This window comes from Neopsephotus bourkii, unplaced genomic scaffold, assembly GCF_033783945.1.
Source record: "Neopsephotus bourkii isolate Nb327-2 ecotype Australia unplaced genomic scaffold, CSIRO-AGI_Nbou_v1 NB_1036, whole genome shotgun sequence".
NCBI classification, from domain to species: Eukaryota; Metazoa; Chordata; class Aves; order Psittaciformes; family Psittacidae; genus Neopsephotus; species Neopsephotus bourkii.
In genome coordinates this window covers 1,624,164-1,636,586 of record NW_026901525.1, presented here as the reverse complement: position 1 = coordinate 1,636,586, position 12,423 = coordinate 1,624,164, and the positions used below count along the sequence as shown (strand labels likewise).

Below are 12,423 nucleotides of genomic sequence, written 5' to 3'. Positions count from 1 at the left end.
CCTGCCTCTCGCTTGACGCTGGACCAAAGGAAGTGCAGATATCCCAGAATCCCAGCCTGGGTCGGGTTGGAAGCGACCTTAAAGCTCATCCAGTCCCAACCCCTGCCAGGGGCAGGGACACCTTCCACTAGAGCAGGGTGCTCCAAGCCCTGGCTCCAAGGCTCCATCCCCATGTGCAGCACAGATGATTCCTGTCCAGTCCCCATCCTGTCCCACCCCAGCCAGGGAGGACTAAGAGTGCCCTCTGCTGCTCTCCTGATCCTCGTCCTTCCATGTAGCATTCCTGCTTGTTGCTTGGGAATAAACAACTCTTTACTACACAAACCAGCCCTGTCATAAACTAAAGGTCTTTTTGTGCAGGCTGTGCAGGAGCCTGGGTCTGTATTGCAGCACCCAACAGAAAGGATCATGCCCCATAAGAATGCATGCTATCCAGCATCAATCCCGAGGTGCAAATAAAGCACTTGGAGGGAATCGCTGTCCTTTATCCGTTACCTTCACCCCACAGCTTTTCATTGCCTTGGAGCTTTAAGTCACGGAACTTCCATTCCTTGGAGCTGGCAGCACCGTGTGGGTGATGCACGGGCAGTGATGGGACCCGACCGCATCTCACAAAGCCCCTGCTCAATGCAGCACCGCAGAGGACCACAAAGCTCTGCTTATCGATGCCCTTAGTTCCTGCAGCCAGAAAGGAGCGGGTGCAGGTGATGGGGGGGGGGATGTGTCAGGAGAGCTTCCTGCTGTTGGGATTAGGAGCAGAAAGGACAGGATAACCCCGCTTGCACTGGGCTTGGCTTTACCCACGTGGAGAGCGCCCGCGCCGCACGGACCCGCTCCCATTCCCGGGAATTCGGGCCGTCCCCTTGCACCCAAGCCTCCTGCTCCCCAGGCTGCCACTCAAGGCAGGGCCCGCCCCTTCCAGCAGCCTATTTAAAGAGGAACTGGTGCGCGCCGTGCTCCCAAGGCAGAGGAGGACCTCGGAGGAGAAGGAGCGAGCCCGCCGGCAGCCTGGATCCTCGGCATGGCCGGCAGCCGGGGCACCCTGACCCGCACCCTGTGCATCCTCCTCCTCCTCGCTCCCGGCTGGGTACGTACTCCTCGCTTTGATGCGTGTGGATGCTTTCGGCTGCCGCCTGCCCCTCTGCAGGGTCCTGGGAGCAGCCCGGAGTCAGCCCCTGGGTCTCAGAGCTCTTGGCAGATGGGGATGGAGTTGGTGCCGTTGCACTCGCGGCTGCTGGAAGCCAGCCCTGGTTTACAAGGGGGGGGACAGAGAGAGTGAAGTCACTGGGTTTATGCCACTGCAAGGAATAAAAGCCTCCTGTCCCAGCTCCTTACCAGCACCATCCTTCCCCTGCTGCCATTGAACCCACCCGTGTGCTCCCAAAGCCAAGCATCCCAAGGGGATGCAGCCTCTCCAGAGCAGGATTTGTGCCTGGTTTTGTGTTACTACAAGTGCTTGGCAGAGCAGCCGATTCTGCTTAGGACTTTTGTGTGCTGCTACAGTGCCACTGAGAGCAGGGACATGGCTGCAGTCACCAATGGCTCTCAGTTGCAGTGAGTGCCTTTGGGATGGGTGAGGAAGTGGGTTCACAGGGGCACAGTGCCTCGCAGGGGTTGTTTGCTGACACATGCAGTCAGCGCCTGGTTGGTGCATTGCTCCAGGCAGCACTTGGCATGGGCCAGCTCATTCCCTGCCAGGAAAGGTGTCCTGGGACCCAGTGCTGCCCCAGCCAAGGTAACCCCTGCAGCCGGGGTGGTGAACATGGAGCTTCTGCCTGTCTTTGGGCTCTGCGAGGGGTGCGCAGGGGCTCAAGCAAGGGCATTGAGCTGCTCCTCCTAGCCCAGTGCTGCTCAGAGCTGAGGGCAGGACCAGGGCTGCTGGAGGTGTCTTCAGCTCAGCATGGGCCCATCTGTTCTTGTCTCCCCTACCAGGGTGCATGCAGCAGCCTCAGGAAGGTGACTTGAGAGCCAGGTCCTGGCTGCTTCATCTGCTGCCAGCCCTGCAGTGTGAGAGGGGACCAGGGATGTGTTCACAGTGTTACTTGTCCCATGGCTCCCGGAGCACTTTGTGTGCAGCCAGGTCTCTCCTTTCCCAGCCCTTTGAATGCAGTCACGAGCCCAAATCCTCCTTGGTTTGGCCTCAGCTGGTTCCAGGGCTCCTGTGGACGTTGTCAGGAAAGAGAAGCCCTGGCGATGGCACAGAGGTGACACTGGATGGTGTGAGCTCCTGCTGCCTTCCTGAGGAGCAGAGGGAAGAGGTTTATGGGGGTGTGAAGCAGGAAGAACGCTCTCACTTCACCCCCCCCCAGGTAACTGGGCTTGGTGCTGGCAGCTGGGAGGAAGCTTGTTGTGTCTTGTCTGCCGAGCAGATGGGACCTGGGAGCCGATGGAGGAGAGCATGCACGGAGCACAGGGAAGGGAATCCTCCAGGCAGATGGTTTCACTCCCACTGGGGCTTGGCCACGGCTCCTGGGAGTGGCAGATCCACACGTGGGGAATCGATAGGAGAGCTGCCAGCAGGGCAGGCGGAGCTGAGATTCCAGGCGTCAGCACTTATCCCATCGCCTTGATCTCTAACTGCAACAGGAACAGGGTCGAGGCTACAGCGAACTGCTCCAGCCCTCGCAGCATCCCTCCAGCAGCTCCATGTCCTCGTTTATCCTATGGGAAACTGCTGTGGGAACCGCTTCAGTAACAGGGAACTCCTGGAACCTGGCTCAGTGCTGGCTGTCCCCAGCTGCAGGAGCTCCCCGCTGCAGGCAGCATTCCCGTGCTCCCTGCGAGCCAGGGCACAGCTCCGCTCATCCTCTCCTCTCTTGGGCCTGGAGCAGGGGTTATAAATAGGAGCTGACTTTGCTCAGCAATAAAACCAGGAGCTGCAGCACACCCTGGGGCCACTGGACCGGGTGAGGAGGAGGCGTGTCTGCACTGGGAAGTCTGGGAATGCCGTGAGGATACGGGGGAATTGGGCCTTTTAAGCCATGTATCTGCTGGCAGGTTGGGTGCAGTCACCCGGCAGGTCTCCAGTACAGTGGAGATCTGGGTCCAGATGCTTTTGTGATACAAGGAGGAAGTGAACAGGAGGCAAAAGCCGGTGGTCAAGTTCCTGGGGTGAGTTATTAAAGGAAATAAACAGCGCCGACAATGATGAATGAAGCCAAGAAGGAAAACCCGGCTGGGTTTGACTCCATTGCATTCCCCGTTACCCTGAGAGAGGCCGTTTGGGTTTGGTGTTCAGCAGCAGGGCTATTTTGAGAGGGTCTGTGGCTGATGCTGCATAGGAAAATGCTGCTCGTCCTGATTTTTTTCAAGTGCATGGATTGCATCTTAATATAGGTGCTGTGTGAGGGATGTCCCCCTCCCTCTCATCCGTGGTCGAATAACACATCCTTTTGGACGCTGCAGTGATTGCCTGCATGAAGCACAGTAGGAAAGCACGGCTGTGTTTTCAGTGGCTTTTATTGCCCTCTGTGGTCGGGAGCTGATCCCAGTGATGGGCCGGCTCCCACTGGGAGCAGCTGGGATAGAGGCAGGAGGGGCTGGCTTCCAACAGCCCTTTGTGCTTGGAGCTGCTGCTGATTCCTGCTGAGCAGGGTGAGATTCTGGGAGCATCCATCCCTGGCAGTGCTCAAGGCCAGGCTGGACACAGGGGCTTGGAGCAAGCTGCTCCAGTGGCAGGGGATTGGAACTGGGTGAGCTTTAAGGTCCCTTCCAACCCAAACCAGGCTGGGATTCGATGACCCTGGTTTGTGAGTGAAGGTTCTGGCTGGTCCCCATCCTGCACTGCACCACACTGGTTGTTGCTGCAGAACAAAGCAGTTGGCATCTCCTGATCCCACGTGAGCTCAAGGCACAGCAGCTGCTTGGAGCAACAGCCAAAACAGCTGGAAAAGCTTTCCTGCTGCTATTAGTGACAAACACAATATCCAAGGAAGCTGTTTCACAAGCAGGGGCTGGATGGGACACAAAGAGTGCAAACAGAGCTGTAGCAACGCAGTTGTTTGACCTTGGCTCCTGGTTCCCCCCCGGCTGCTCTCAGGCTCATTCCAGCTGCCTTGAAAAGCTCCTTTCCCTGCCTGGCTCTTGCTAATGGAGCTGTGAGATTCTGCCCTGTTGGGTGCTTCCCTCTTCACCCTGCTCACAGTAAGGCAGGATCCCAAAGGGGTTTGCTGGCATCATCTACGTGCAAAGGGTGCAGTCTGCCGCTAGGTTGGGTGCAGCATCAGAGCACTGCGAGCTGGAGCAGTGCTCTTGTGTCCCCCAAGCTACCTGGAGAGTGTTAATGGGCAGAAACTGCACAGAAAACCAGGCCAGGGCTGGCACCTGATGCTTTGAGGAGCTCTTTGGTTAGAAGCCTTCATAGCCACGCTTTTACATCTTGGCACATCCAGCGCTGAGGCTGTGTCTGATCCGGGCTGGCTCAGGATGAAGATGCTGCAGAGGGAGTTACTGGAGTGCTTGAAGCACCTCAGGGGGAGCTCACCCTCCTCAGCCAGAGCCTGAGCTCTGTTTAGCATCTCAAGTGCTGTAAAGGCCTGTAAAGGGTGGGTGTCAGGAGGTGCCCAGCACTTCCAAAACCTCACAAGTAGGCAGAAGCAGATCCACAAGGTCCCAAGGGCAGAGGCAGGGGCGCACCTCTGGGAATAACAAAGGAAGGATGGGATCCAGGGACAAAACAGACTTGGAGCTTTAGGATGGGGTTTTGGTGCTGCTAAAAGGGCTTTGGGCAAGTCCTTTCACCACGCACCTCAATTCTCCACCTTCAGATGCGCCTAATGACGCTGCTCCAGTCTTTGATGTCTTCTCCTAGGTAAGAGCTGTGAATTGCATCCTGACAATAGCTCCTATTTCCTTGCTTCCAGGGAAGCAGGGGGCTGAGTCATGCAGGGGATCCAAGCCCTTGCTTGTTCTGTTTGCTTTGTCCATGGCTTCCCAGAGCCACCTTTGGGGTTTGTTTTCCCCTGAGCCTCAAGGAGCTGGGGATGAGGAGGGGAGCTCAGCCCTGGGAGCAGCGGCAGGAGCGGGGTCGGGTTCTCCCCTCCTCTCACCGGGTCTCTCGCAGCAGGATCTGTTCCTCGCTCCCCTGCCTTGCGGGACTCTCATTCTCTCCATGCCTTGTTTGCCCTCCAGGCCGAGCCGCAGCCCTGCCCGTACCCGTGCCTGTGTCCCTCCCAGCCTGCGCGCTGCCCCGCCGGCACCAGCCGCGTGTTGGATGCGTGCGGCTGCTGCAAGGTGTGCGCCGGACAGCTGGGCGAGCTCTGCTCCCTGCAGCAGCCCTGCGACCATCACAAGGGACTCTACTGCGACTTCACCAAGATCCACAGAGGCAGCGGGATCTGCTTAGGTGAGAGCGGGGTCCCCGCGAAACCCCTGGCAGCGCTTGGAGCTGCATCCCGCAGCACCCGATGGGAGGGAGCCCCGGCAGCCCGCAGGATCCCTGGTACCAACAGGCACACACAGCCTGCTTCCCCCTCGCCACAGGCACAGGTGGGGTTTGGGATGCTCCTTTGTCCCTCTGAAATTGGTAGGAGGCATCCGCTCATCCCGTAGTGCCGGTGGGTGAATGGCACCAGTCTGGACCTGGGCTGGGAAGTGTTTCTTGTGGAATCTCCCCACCTTGCACTGGGGGTCTGTGTTTTGCACTCTTCAATGCAAGAGCCGTGTGGGTGGGAAGAGCTGGACAAAAAGAGCGTGGATGTAGAAATGACACTTATTGAGCCACCTAAATACACAGCATGGAAACAGGGAATGGTTTGGGTGGAAGGGACCTTAAAGCTCCTCCAGCTCCAACCCCTGCCACAGGCAGGGACCCCTTCCACTGGAGCAGCTTGCTCCAAGCCCCTGTGTCCAACCTGGCCTTGAACACTGCCAGGGATGGGGCAGCCACAGCTTCTCTGGGCACCCTGTGCCAGCGCCTCAGCACCCTCACAGGGAAGAGCTTCTGCCTAAGAGCTCATCCCCATAGAGCCATTTCCTCTGCTGCTGCCTCTTCTCAGCCAGCAAAGGAAAATCCGGTTGCTTTGTGCCTGGTTTTAAAGCATGTAAAAATGATTCTGGTGTAGAGAACCCCCCCCATGACATCCTGAGTCTCCCACTCCCTGCTCAAAACCAGGGCTCCTCTGCCTGGAAAGCCTCATGAGGACGTTGGGAAGCGATCACCCCCTGCATGGGGCACCTCTGGAGTCGCATACGTTTGGGTTTTGACTCTGAGTGATGGGTTTAGCTTGGAGAAGGCGTTTTCCCTGTTCCTAGGAGAGGTTCTGGGAAGTTCTTTTGTTTTCCTCCCCCAGATATTGTGATCTTTAGAAGCCCAATGAGCTCCCTTGTGTAAGCATGGGTAAACCTGGGAGCTGCCGATTGGAGCTGAGGGAGATGGATGTAGGTGGGATAACATCCAGTGGGTGTAAACTGTTGACTGCCTGTTGCAGACTGGAAATGAGGTGTCTGTTTGTGGAGTAAAGGTGGTTATATCACTGGAACAACTTACTCAGGAGCGTGGAAAGTAGGATGAGAAAGCTGGGGCTGTTCAGCCTGGAGAAGAGAAGGCTGCGTGGAGACCTCAGAGCAGCTTCCAGTGTCTGAAGGGGCGCCTATAGGGATGCTGGGGAGGGACTCTTCATTAGGGACTGTAGTGATAGGACAAGGGGTGATGGGTTAAAACTTAAACAGGGGAAGTTTAGATTGGATCTAAGGAGGAAATTCTTTCCTGTTAGGGTGGTGAGGCACTGGAATGGGTTGCCCAGGGAGGTTGTGAATGCTCCATCCCTGGCAGTGTTCAAGGCCAGGTTGGACGAGGCCTTGGGTGACCTGGTTTAGTGTGAGGTGTCCCTGCCCATGGCAGGGGGGTTGGAACTGGATGATCTTAAGGTCCTTTCCAACCCAAACTATTCTATGATTCTATGGAGCAGACTCCACGTGAAGACTGGGCCCCTTTCTAATAGAAGTGATTTGTGCTCTCTATGACACATGGTTTGAAACAAAGATCTGGGGGAGATCCCCCACATATCCCTCTTGTTTGAAAGTCAGACCACAACTGCCCCTCCTGCCGTTAAATGAGAAATGAAGGTTTTTCATGGCAGGAATCCCAGGTGGACACAGATTGGGATGTCCCCCTAAACTAGATGGAGGGTTTGGGCCATAATGGGCTTGGGATGGTATTTTGTGGTGTCCACACTGATCCTTTGGAAGATGGGGGATACTGGAGGCAATGAGGGAAGCTGAGGGTGGAATTGTGGGTGCCCCATCCCTGGCAGTGCTCAAGGCCAGGTTGGACACAGGGGCTTGGAGCAAGCTGCTCCAGTGGAAGGGGTCCCTGCCCATGGCAGGGGTTGGAACTGGAGGAGCTTTAAGGTCCCTTCCAACACAAACCAGGCTGGGATTCTGTGAATGCTGAATCAGAGGAAGGGAGGGATCAATGCCTCTGAACAGAGAAGAGAGCACTCACAGGCAGAGAAATCAGATGTGATGGGAGCAGAAAGGAGCAGAGCGGTGTTCAGGTGCCATGGGACGAGCTTCTAGGTTGGGGGTGATCACAAAGCTCACACCAGAAGAGGCAGGAAGGGACCCATGAGGGTGCAAACTGCTGTGTTTGTTTAATGTAATCTCAGAGCCCAGCATTTCATGTGCCCCAAATGAATGCTTCCCTTCCTGCTGAGACCTTGGGGTATCAGGAAGGTAAATCCGATCCTGTAGGAAGTCTGGAGCAGGAGAGCCTGAGGGTGTTCGGGCACCAGGGTGGGTGCAGGGAGCTGGCAGAGCTCAGCAATGGGAACTCAGCCATAATCCCTGTGGAAAAGGGCAGAAGTCTCCTTGGCGGGACGGAAGGTGCCCAGCGGGGCTGGTAAATAAGGAGCTGTCCCATTCCACTGGCGCAATCCGTCTTGGTGCTTTAATTGGATCAGGTCGAGGGGGAAAGTGAGGTCATTGGAGGGTAAGGAAGGGCACGACGGAAGGGTTGAGGTTTGAAAACAGACCATGGCCCTGAGCAGGCTGTTCTGGGCCGGGAGAACAGCACAACCGGTTCACTGGGAAGGAACAGGGCTAGAAAACACTGAGAGAGGGTCTAAAAATAAGCATGAATGGTTGCGGAGAGGGAAAGCAGATCTTGGATTTCCATTTCCATGGAAAAAGTGAGGCTTTGGGACTTCCAAGTAGGAGCTCGGCTGTGTTTTTATCCCAATTGCATTGAAAAGAGTTGCAAGTTGAGGTCCAGCTCTGGTTAGAAGCACAGCGGCAGCAACCCAGGAGGGGGATTTGTGTCCCCTCAAGGAGTAGATGGGATGGAAAGAGGCTCTTGCTCCTTGTTTGCTCCAAACACAATATTCCACGGGCGAGCCAGACTAAGGGGAAAATAGATCAGGTTTCCTGGTAAGCCCCTGCAAGCAGCCAAGAATCCTTCGTGTTGGGAACTTCCCAATAGAGGTTTGTTTTGTAAGGGCCAGGATTGCAAGCATCAGCAGCGGAGGAGAAGTGGCCAAAAGCAGGATTTCTGCCCCGTGAACCACTGAGATTGCAACATTCCAGGCTGAAAAGACCAAAAAACCAGAAGAAATGCAAAAGATATCCTTAAAAATCTTGTCAGGAGTTATTGAATTGCATCAAAACTTCCCACTTTCGTGATATCAAAGGGTTTCATCTCAATCTTTATCGTATCTATAATAAGTGCCCAAGCAAACAGCTTCCCCCTGTGGAACCCAACAGGGGTTTTGATTGAGCTCTTGTAAGAGCCTAAAGGAAATCTTTGATGGCCAATTGAAACACTTCCCTTGTTTCTCTTGGGAAACACCCCTGACTTTGATCTGGGCCTGCAAAACTCCCAATCAACTACGAGGTTTTGGCTGGAAAACTGCCCTGGAAGCATTTGGGCTGCTCTGGGTGTCAGAACTTGCGAGCGCTGCTGGTGCCCATGGGCTGCAGAGGGCCCCTGGTGTCGGAGGATGGGGGGGTTCCTTGTTTTGCTCATTGAAGTTGTATTGGGAAGGAGCGAACGGCTGCAGGAGGGATGGGGATGGGAGAACCTGGGATCAGAACAGAGGGAAGTCAAAGTTGTGGCTGGAAGGAAGAAGAGACTCGCACAACACAGAGGAGCCCAAAAGGTCATAAACCAGAGCGTTACCTCCCTTCTGTAGGTACCCCTAGACATCGAATCATGGAATCAGCCAGGCTGGAAAAGAGCTTTAAGCTTACCCAGTCCAACCATTGCCCATCGCTGCCAAGGCCACCCCTAACCCATGGCACTGGGGCTTGTCCCCACGCTGTGTGAACACTTGCAGGGACGGTGCCTGCAGCCCTGCCCTGGGCAGCCTGTTCCAATGCCTGAGCACCCTCTGGGGCAGGAATTGTTCCTCAGCTCCATCCAACCTCCCCCAGCATCTCCTCAGTCCCTTTCCTCCTTCCCACAGCTCACGAGGGTGCAACGTGTGACCTGCTGGGCAAGATCTACCACAACGGGGAGAGCTTCCAGCCCAGCTGCAAGCTGCAGTGCATCTGCATGGACGGGGCCATCGGCTGCATCCCGCTCTGCTCCGATGACCTGCGCCTGCCGTCCCCCGAGTGCCCCAACCCGCGGCGGGTCAAGCTCCACAACAAGTGCTGCGAGGAGTGGGTCTGTGCGGAGGGCAGCGAGGAGAACCGCTTGGATACAGCCATGGCGGGTGAGTGGTGGGTGCAGGGATGGGGACAGGGGATCCCTGGGGGGGGATGGACCCAAAGTGCCTTTGGGTCACGGTTTTGACTTGGGTCTGGTGTGGGACTGGTGGTGGCTGCTCTCTGTGTGTGAGCAGCAAGCGCTCAACTCTGGATGTGCCAAGGTGAGACCTCAGTGATGCTGCGGGGAGGTTCATGCACCCTCTGATAGTGCAGCTGGGATGTGGTAGGAAACGTAGAGCTTTGGTGCCCTGGCAAGAACAATGCCCCTGTTGGTAAATGGAGCAGATCCCTTTGGAATTCTGGAGGTAGCAGCATGTGCTGGGTGTCTCTGAAGGGGAAATCGGGATGATCCCTGGGGAAGCAGCGGCCACGCTGCCGCACTGCCCACATCTCCCAGTGCATTCAGAGCCTGATGCTGGAGGATGGTCCCATCTGTCCATATGAGCTGGATGCCATCTCAGGGCCCACATCTAGGCCCCTTTCCCTGCTCTCAGCCTGTGGAAGCCCATGAGCCTTCAGCCTCCTGTAACCAGCTGGAGCTGTAAATAATTCATCTGCTCTTCTTGGCTGCATCCTTCACCAGGGCAGCTCATGGGGTGGTCCAGCCCTTTGCTGCTGTTCCTCAAGAGTTACATCAAGCTGGGAGCATCCCACACGTTGTCCTGATCCTTGCCTTGCGGCTCAGTTTTCAGGGAGCACCCAGCACACAAGCCAGAGCTGAATAACCTGCAGGAGAACTGCTTGGTGCAGACCACGGAGTGGAGCGCCTGCTCCAAGAGCTGCGGCATGGGCATCTCTGCACGGGTGACCAACAACAACCCCCAGTGCCGCCTGGAGAAGGAGACCCGGCTCTGCATGGTCCGGCCCTGCGACCTCCCTGTGGACAAAACCAAGGTACCGGGCTTGGGGACAGGAATGCCAGGGGGTGCCTAAGTGGGTGGTTGTGGGGTGTGAGGCTCTGCGCTCAACTCGCTATTGATGATGGAGCACAGGCCTAGGTGGACCTAGCAACTAAGATGATGAAGGGAGTGGAGCATCTCCCTTGTGAGGAAAGACTGAGGGAGCTGGGTCTCTATAGTTTGGAGGAGACTGAGGGGTGACCTTATTAGTGTATATAAATATATAAAGGGGGAGTGTCACGAGGATGGAGCCAGGCTCTTCTCAGTGGCAAACAATGATAGGACAAGGGGCAATGGGTACAAACTGGAACACAAGAGGTTCCACTTAAACTTGAGAAGAAACTTCTTCTCAGTGAGGGCGACGGAACACTGGACCAGGCTGCCCAGGGAGGTTGTGGAGTCTCCTTCTCTGGAGACATTCAAAACCCGCCTGGACACGTTCCTGTGTAACCTTATCTAGGTGTTCCTGCTCCGGCAGGGGGATTGGACTAGATGAGCTTTTGAGGTCCCTTCCAATCTCTAACATACTGTGATACTGTGATACTGTGACCCTTCATGCGGGCTGCCCAAGGAAGTTGGGAATGCTCCATCGCTGGCAGTGTTCAAAGCCAGGTTGGACGGGGCTTGGAGCAAGCTGCTGTAGTGGAAGGTGGAAGGGTTGGAGCTGGATGAGCTTTAAGGTCCCTTCCAACCCAAACTATTCAATGGTTCATGGGACCATCGCATCCTTGTTAATCCATCTGCTCTCCCCACAGAAGGGCAGGAAGTGCGTGCGGACCCCAAAGCCCCGCCAGAGCCTCCGCTTTGAGTTCTCGGGCTGCACCAGCTCCCGTTCCTACCGGCCCAGGTTCTGCGGGAGCTGCACGGACGGGCGCTGCTGCACCCCGCACGTCACCAGCACGGTGGAGGTGGAGTTCCGCTGCCCCGAGGGGGACTTCTTCCAGCGCAAGATGATGTTCATCAAGGTGTGCTCCTGCCACCACGACTGCCCCCGAGACAACGACATCTTCCTGGCCACCTACCACAGGAGGATGATCGGGGACCACGTCAAGACTGAGCGGCAGTAGTGCTCCTGTGCCAGACCCATAGGCTGGGGTGTCAAGAGGGCTCTGCAAGCGCTTTCATGGCTGCATCCCAGCACAGCGCAGCCTCTTCCCCCTCTGTGAGGGGCTGTGTGTGCCCTTCAGGACCACGCTCTTCACCACCAGTGGTCCGAGCGTTGGGAGAACAGCCCCATCTGCTCCGGGCTCCTGACCTTCACCCACCCAAGGCAGGGAAGGGACCAGACACAGGCTTGAGCTTCCAACCTGATCGATGCTCTGCTGGCTGGATGGGAGAATGGATCCAGCCTGTCTCCAGCAGCAGGTTGGATCCAACAGGGTGGCAAAAGCTCTTCCCTTGTGCCATGCTTCCATGTGCTCCAGGGCACTCTGCTCCTAAAGAGGCTGGGCCATTCCCTGGGTGACCCTTCTCTGGCTGTGCTGTCCTTTGTGCCCTGTTAAACTCCTTCTGCCCTGGTGTGCTGGTGAGGGTGACAGCACAGGCAAGGCAGCAATGAGCTCAGTAGTGTCCAGTGTGGCTCAGGGCCTCCTGTGGGACGGGGTTTCTGCATAGAAGAAAGGATCCAGCCGGGCTGCAGCTTCACACTGGTGCGACCTTGACCCAGGGAGCAGTGCTGGCATGGAACGGGTGGGCCGGGGCTGAAAGGCTCACGCATCCCTTGCTGCGTTTCAGCTCCAGGGTCTTTGCTGGTGGGTCCTAAGTCATAGAATCATAGAATAGTTTGGGTTGGAAAGGACCTTAAGATCACCCAGTTCCAACCCCCTGCCATGGGCAGGGACACCTCACACTAAACCATCTCACCCAAGGCTCTGTC

At 56.4% G+C, this 12,423-nt stretch overlaps 1 protein-coding gene across 1 annotated transcript; it reads left to right on the top strand.

The window, feature by feature from the left end:
• Positions 1-1,021: 1,021 nt before the first annotated feature.
• On the top strand, positions 1,022-11,885 carry LOC133216146 (CCN family member 2-like). Its single transcript, XM_061360592.1, has 6 exons — positions 1,022-1,087; positions 1,148-1,250; positions 5,063-5,344; positions 9,402-9,653; positions 10,334-10,542; positions 11,303-11,885. Exons 1-6 carry the CDS (start codon positions 1,022-1,024, stop codon positions 11,612-11,614), a joined length of 1,224 nt encoding a protein of 407 aa, XP_061216576.1. The 3' UTR covers positions 11,615-11,885.
• Positions 11,886-12,423: the final 538 nt, after the last annotated feature.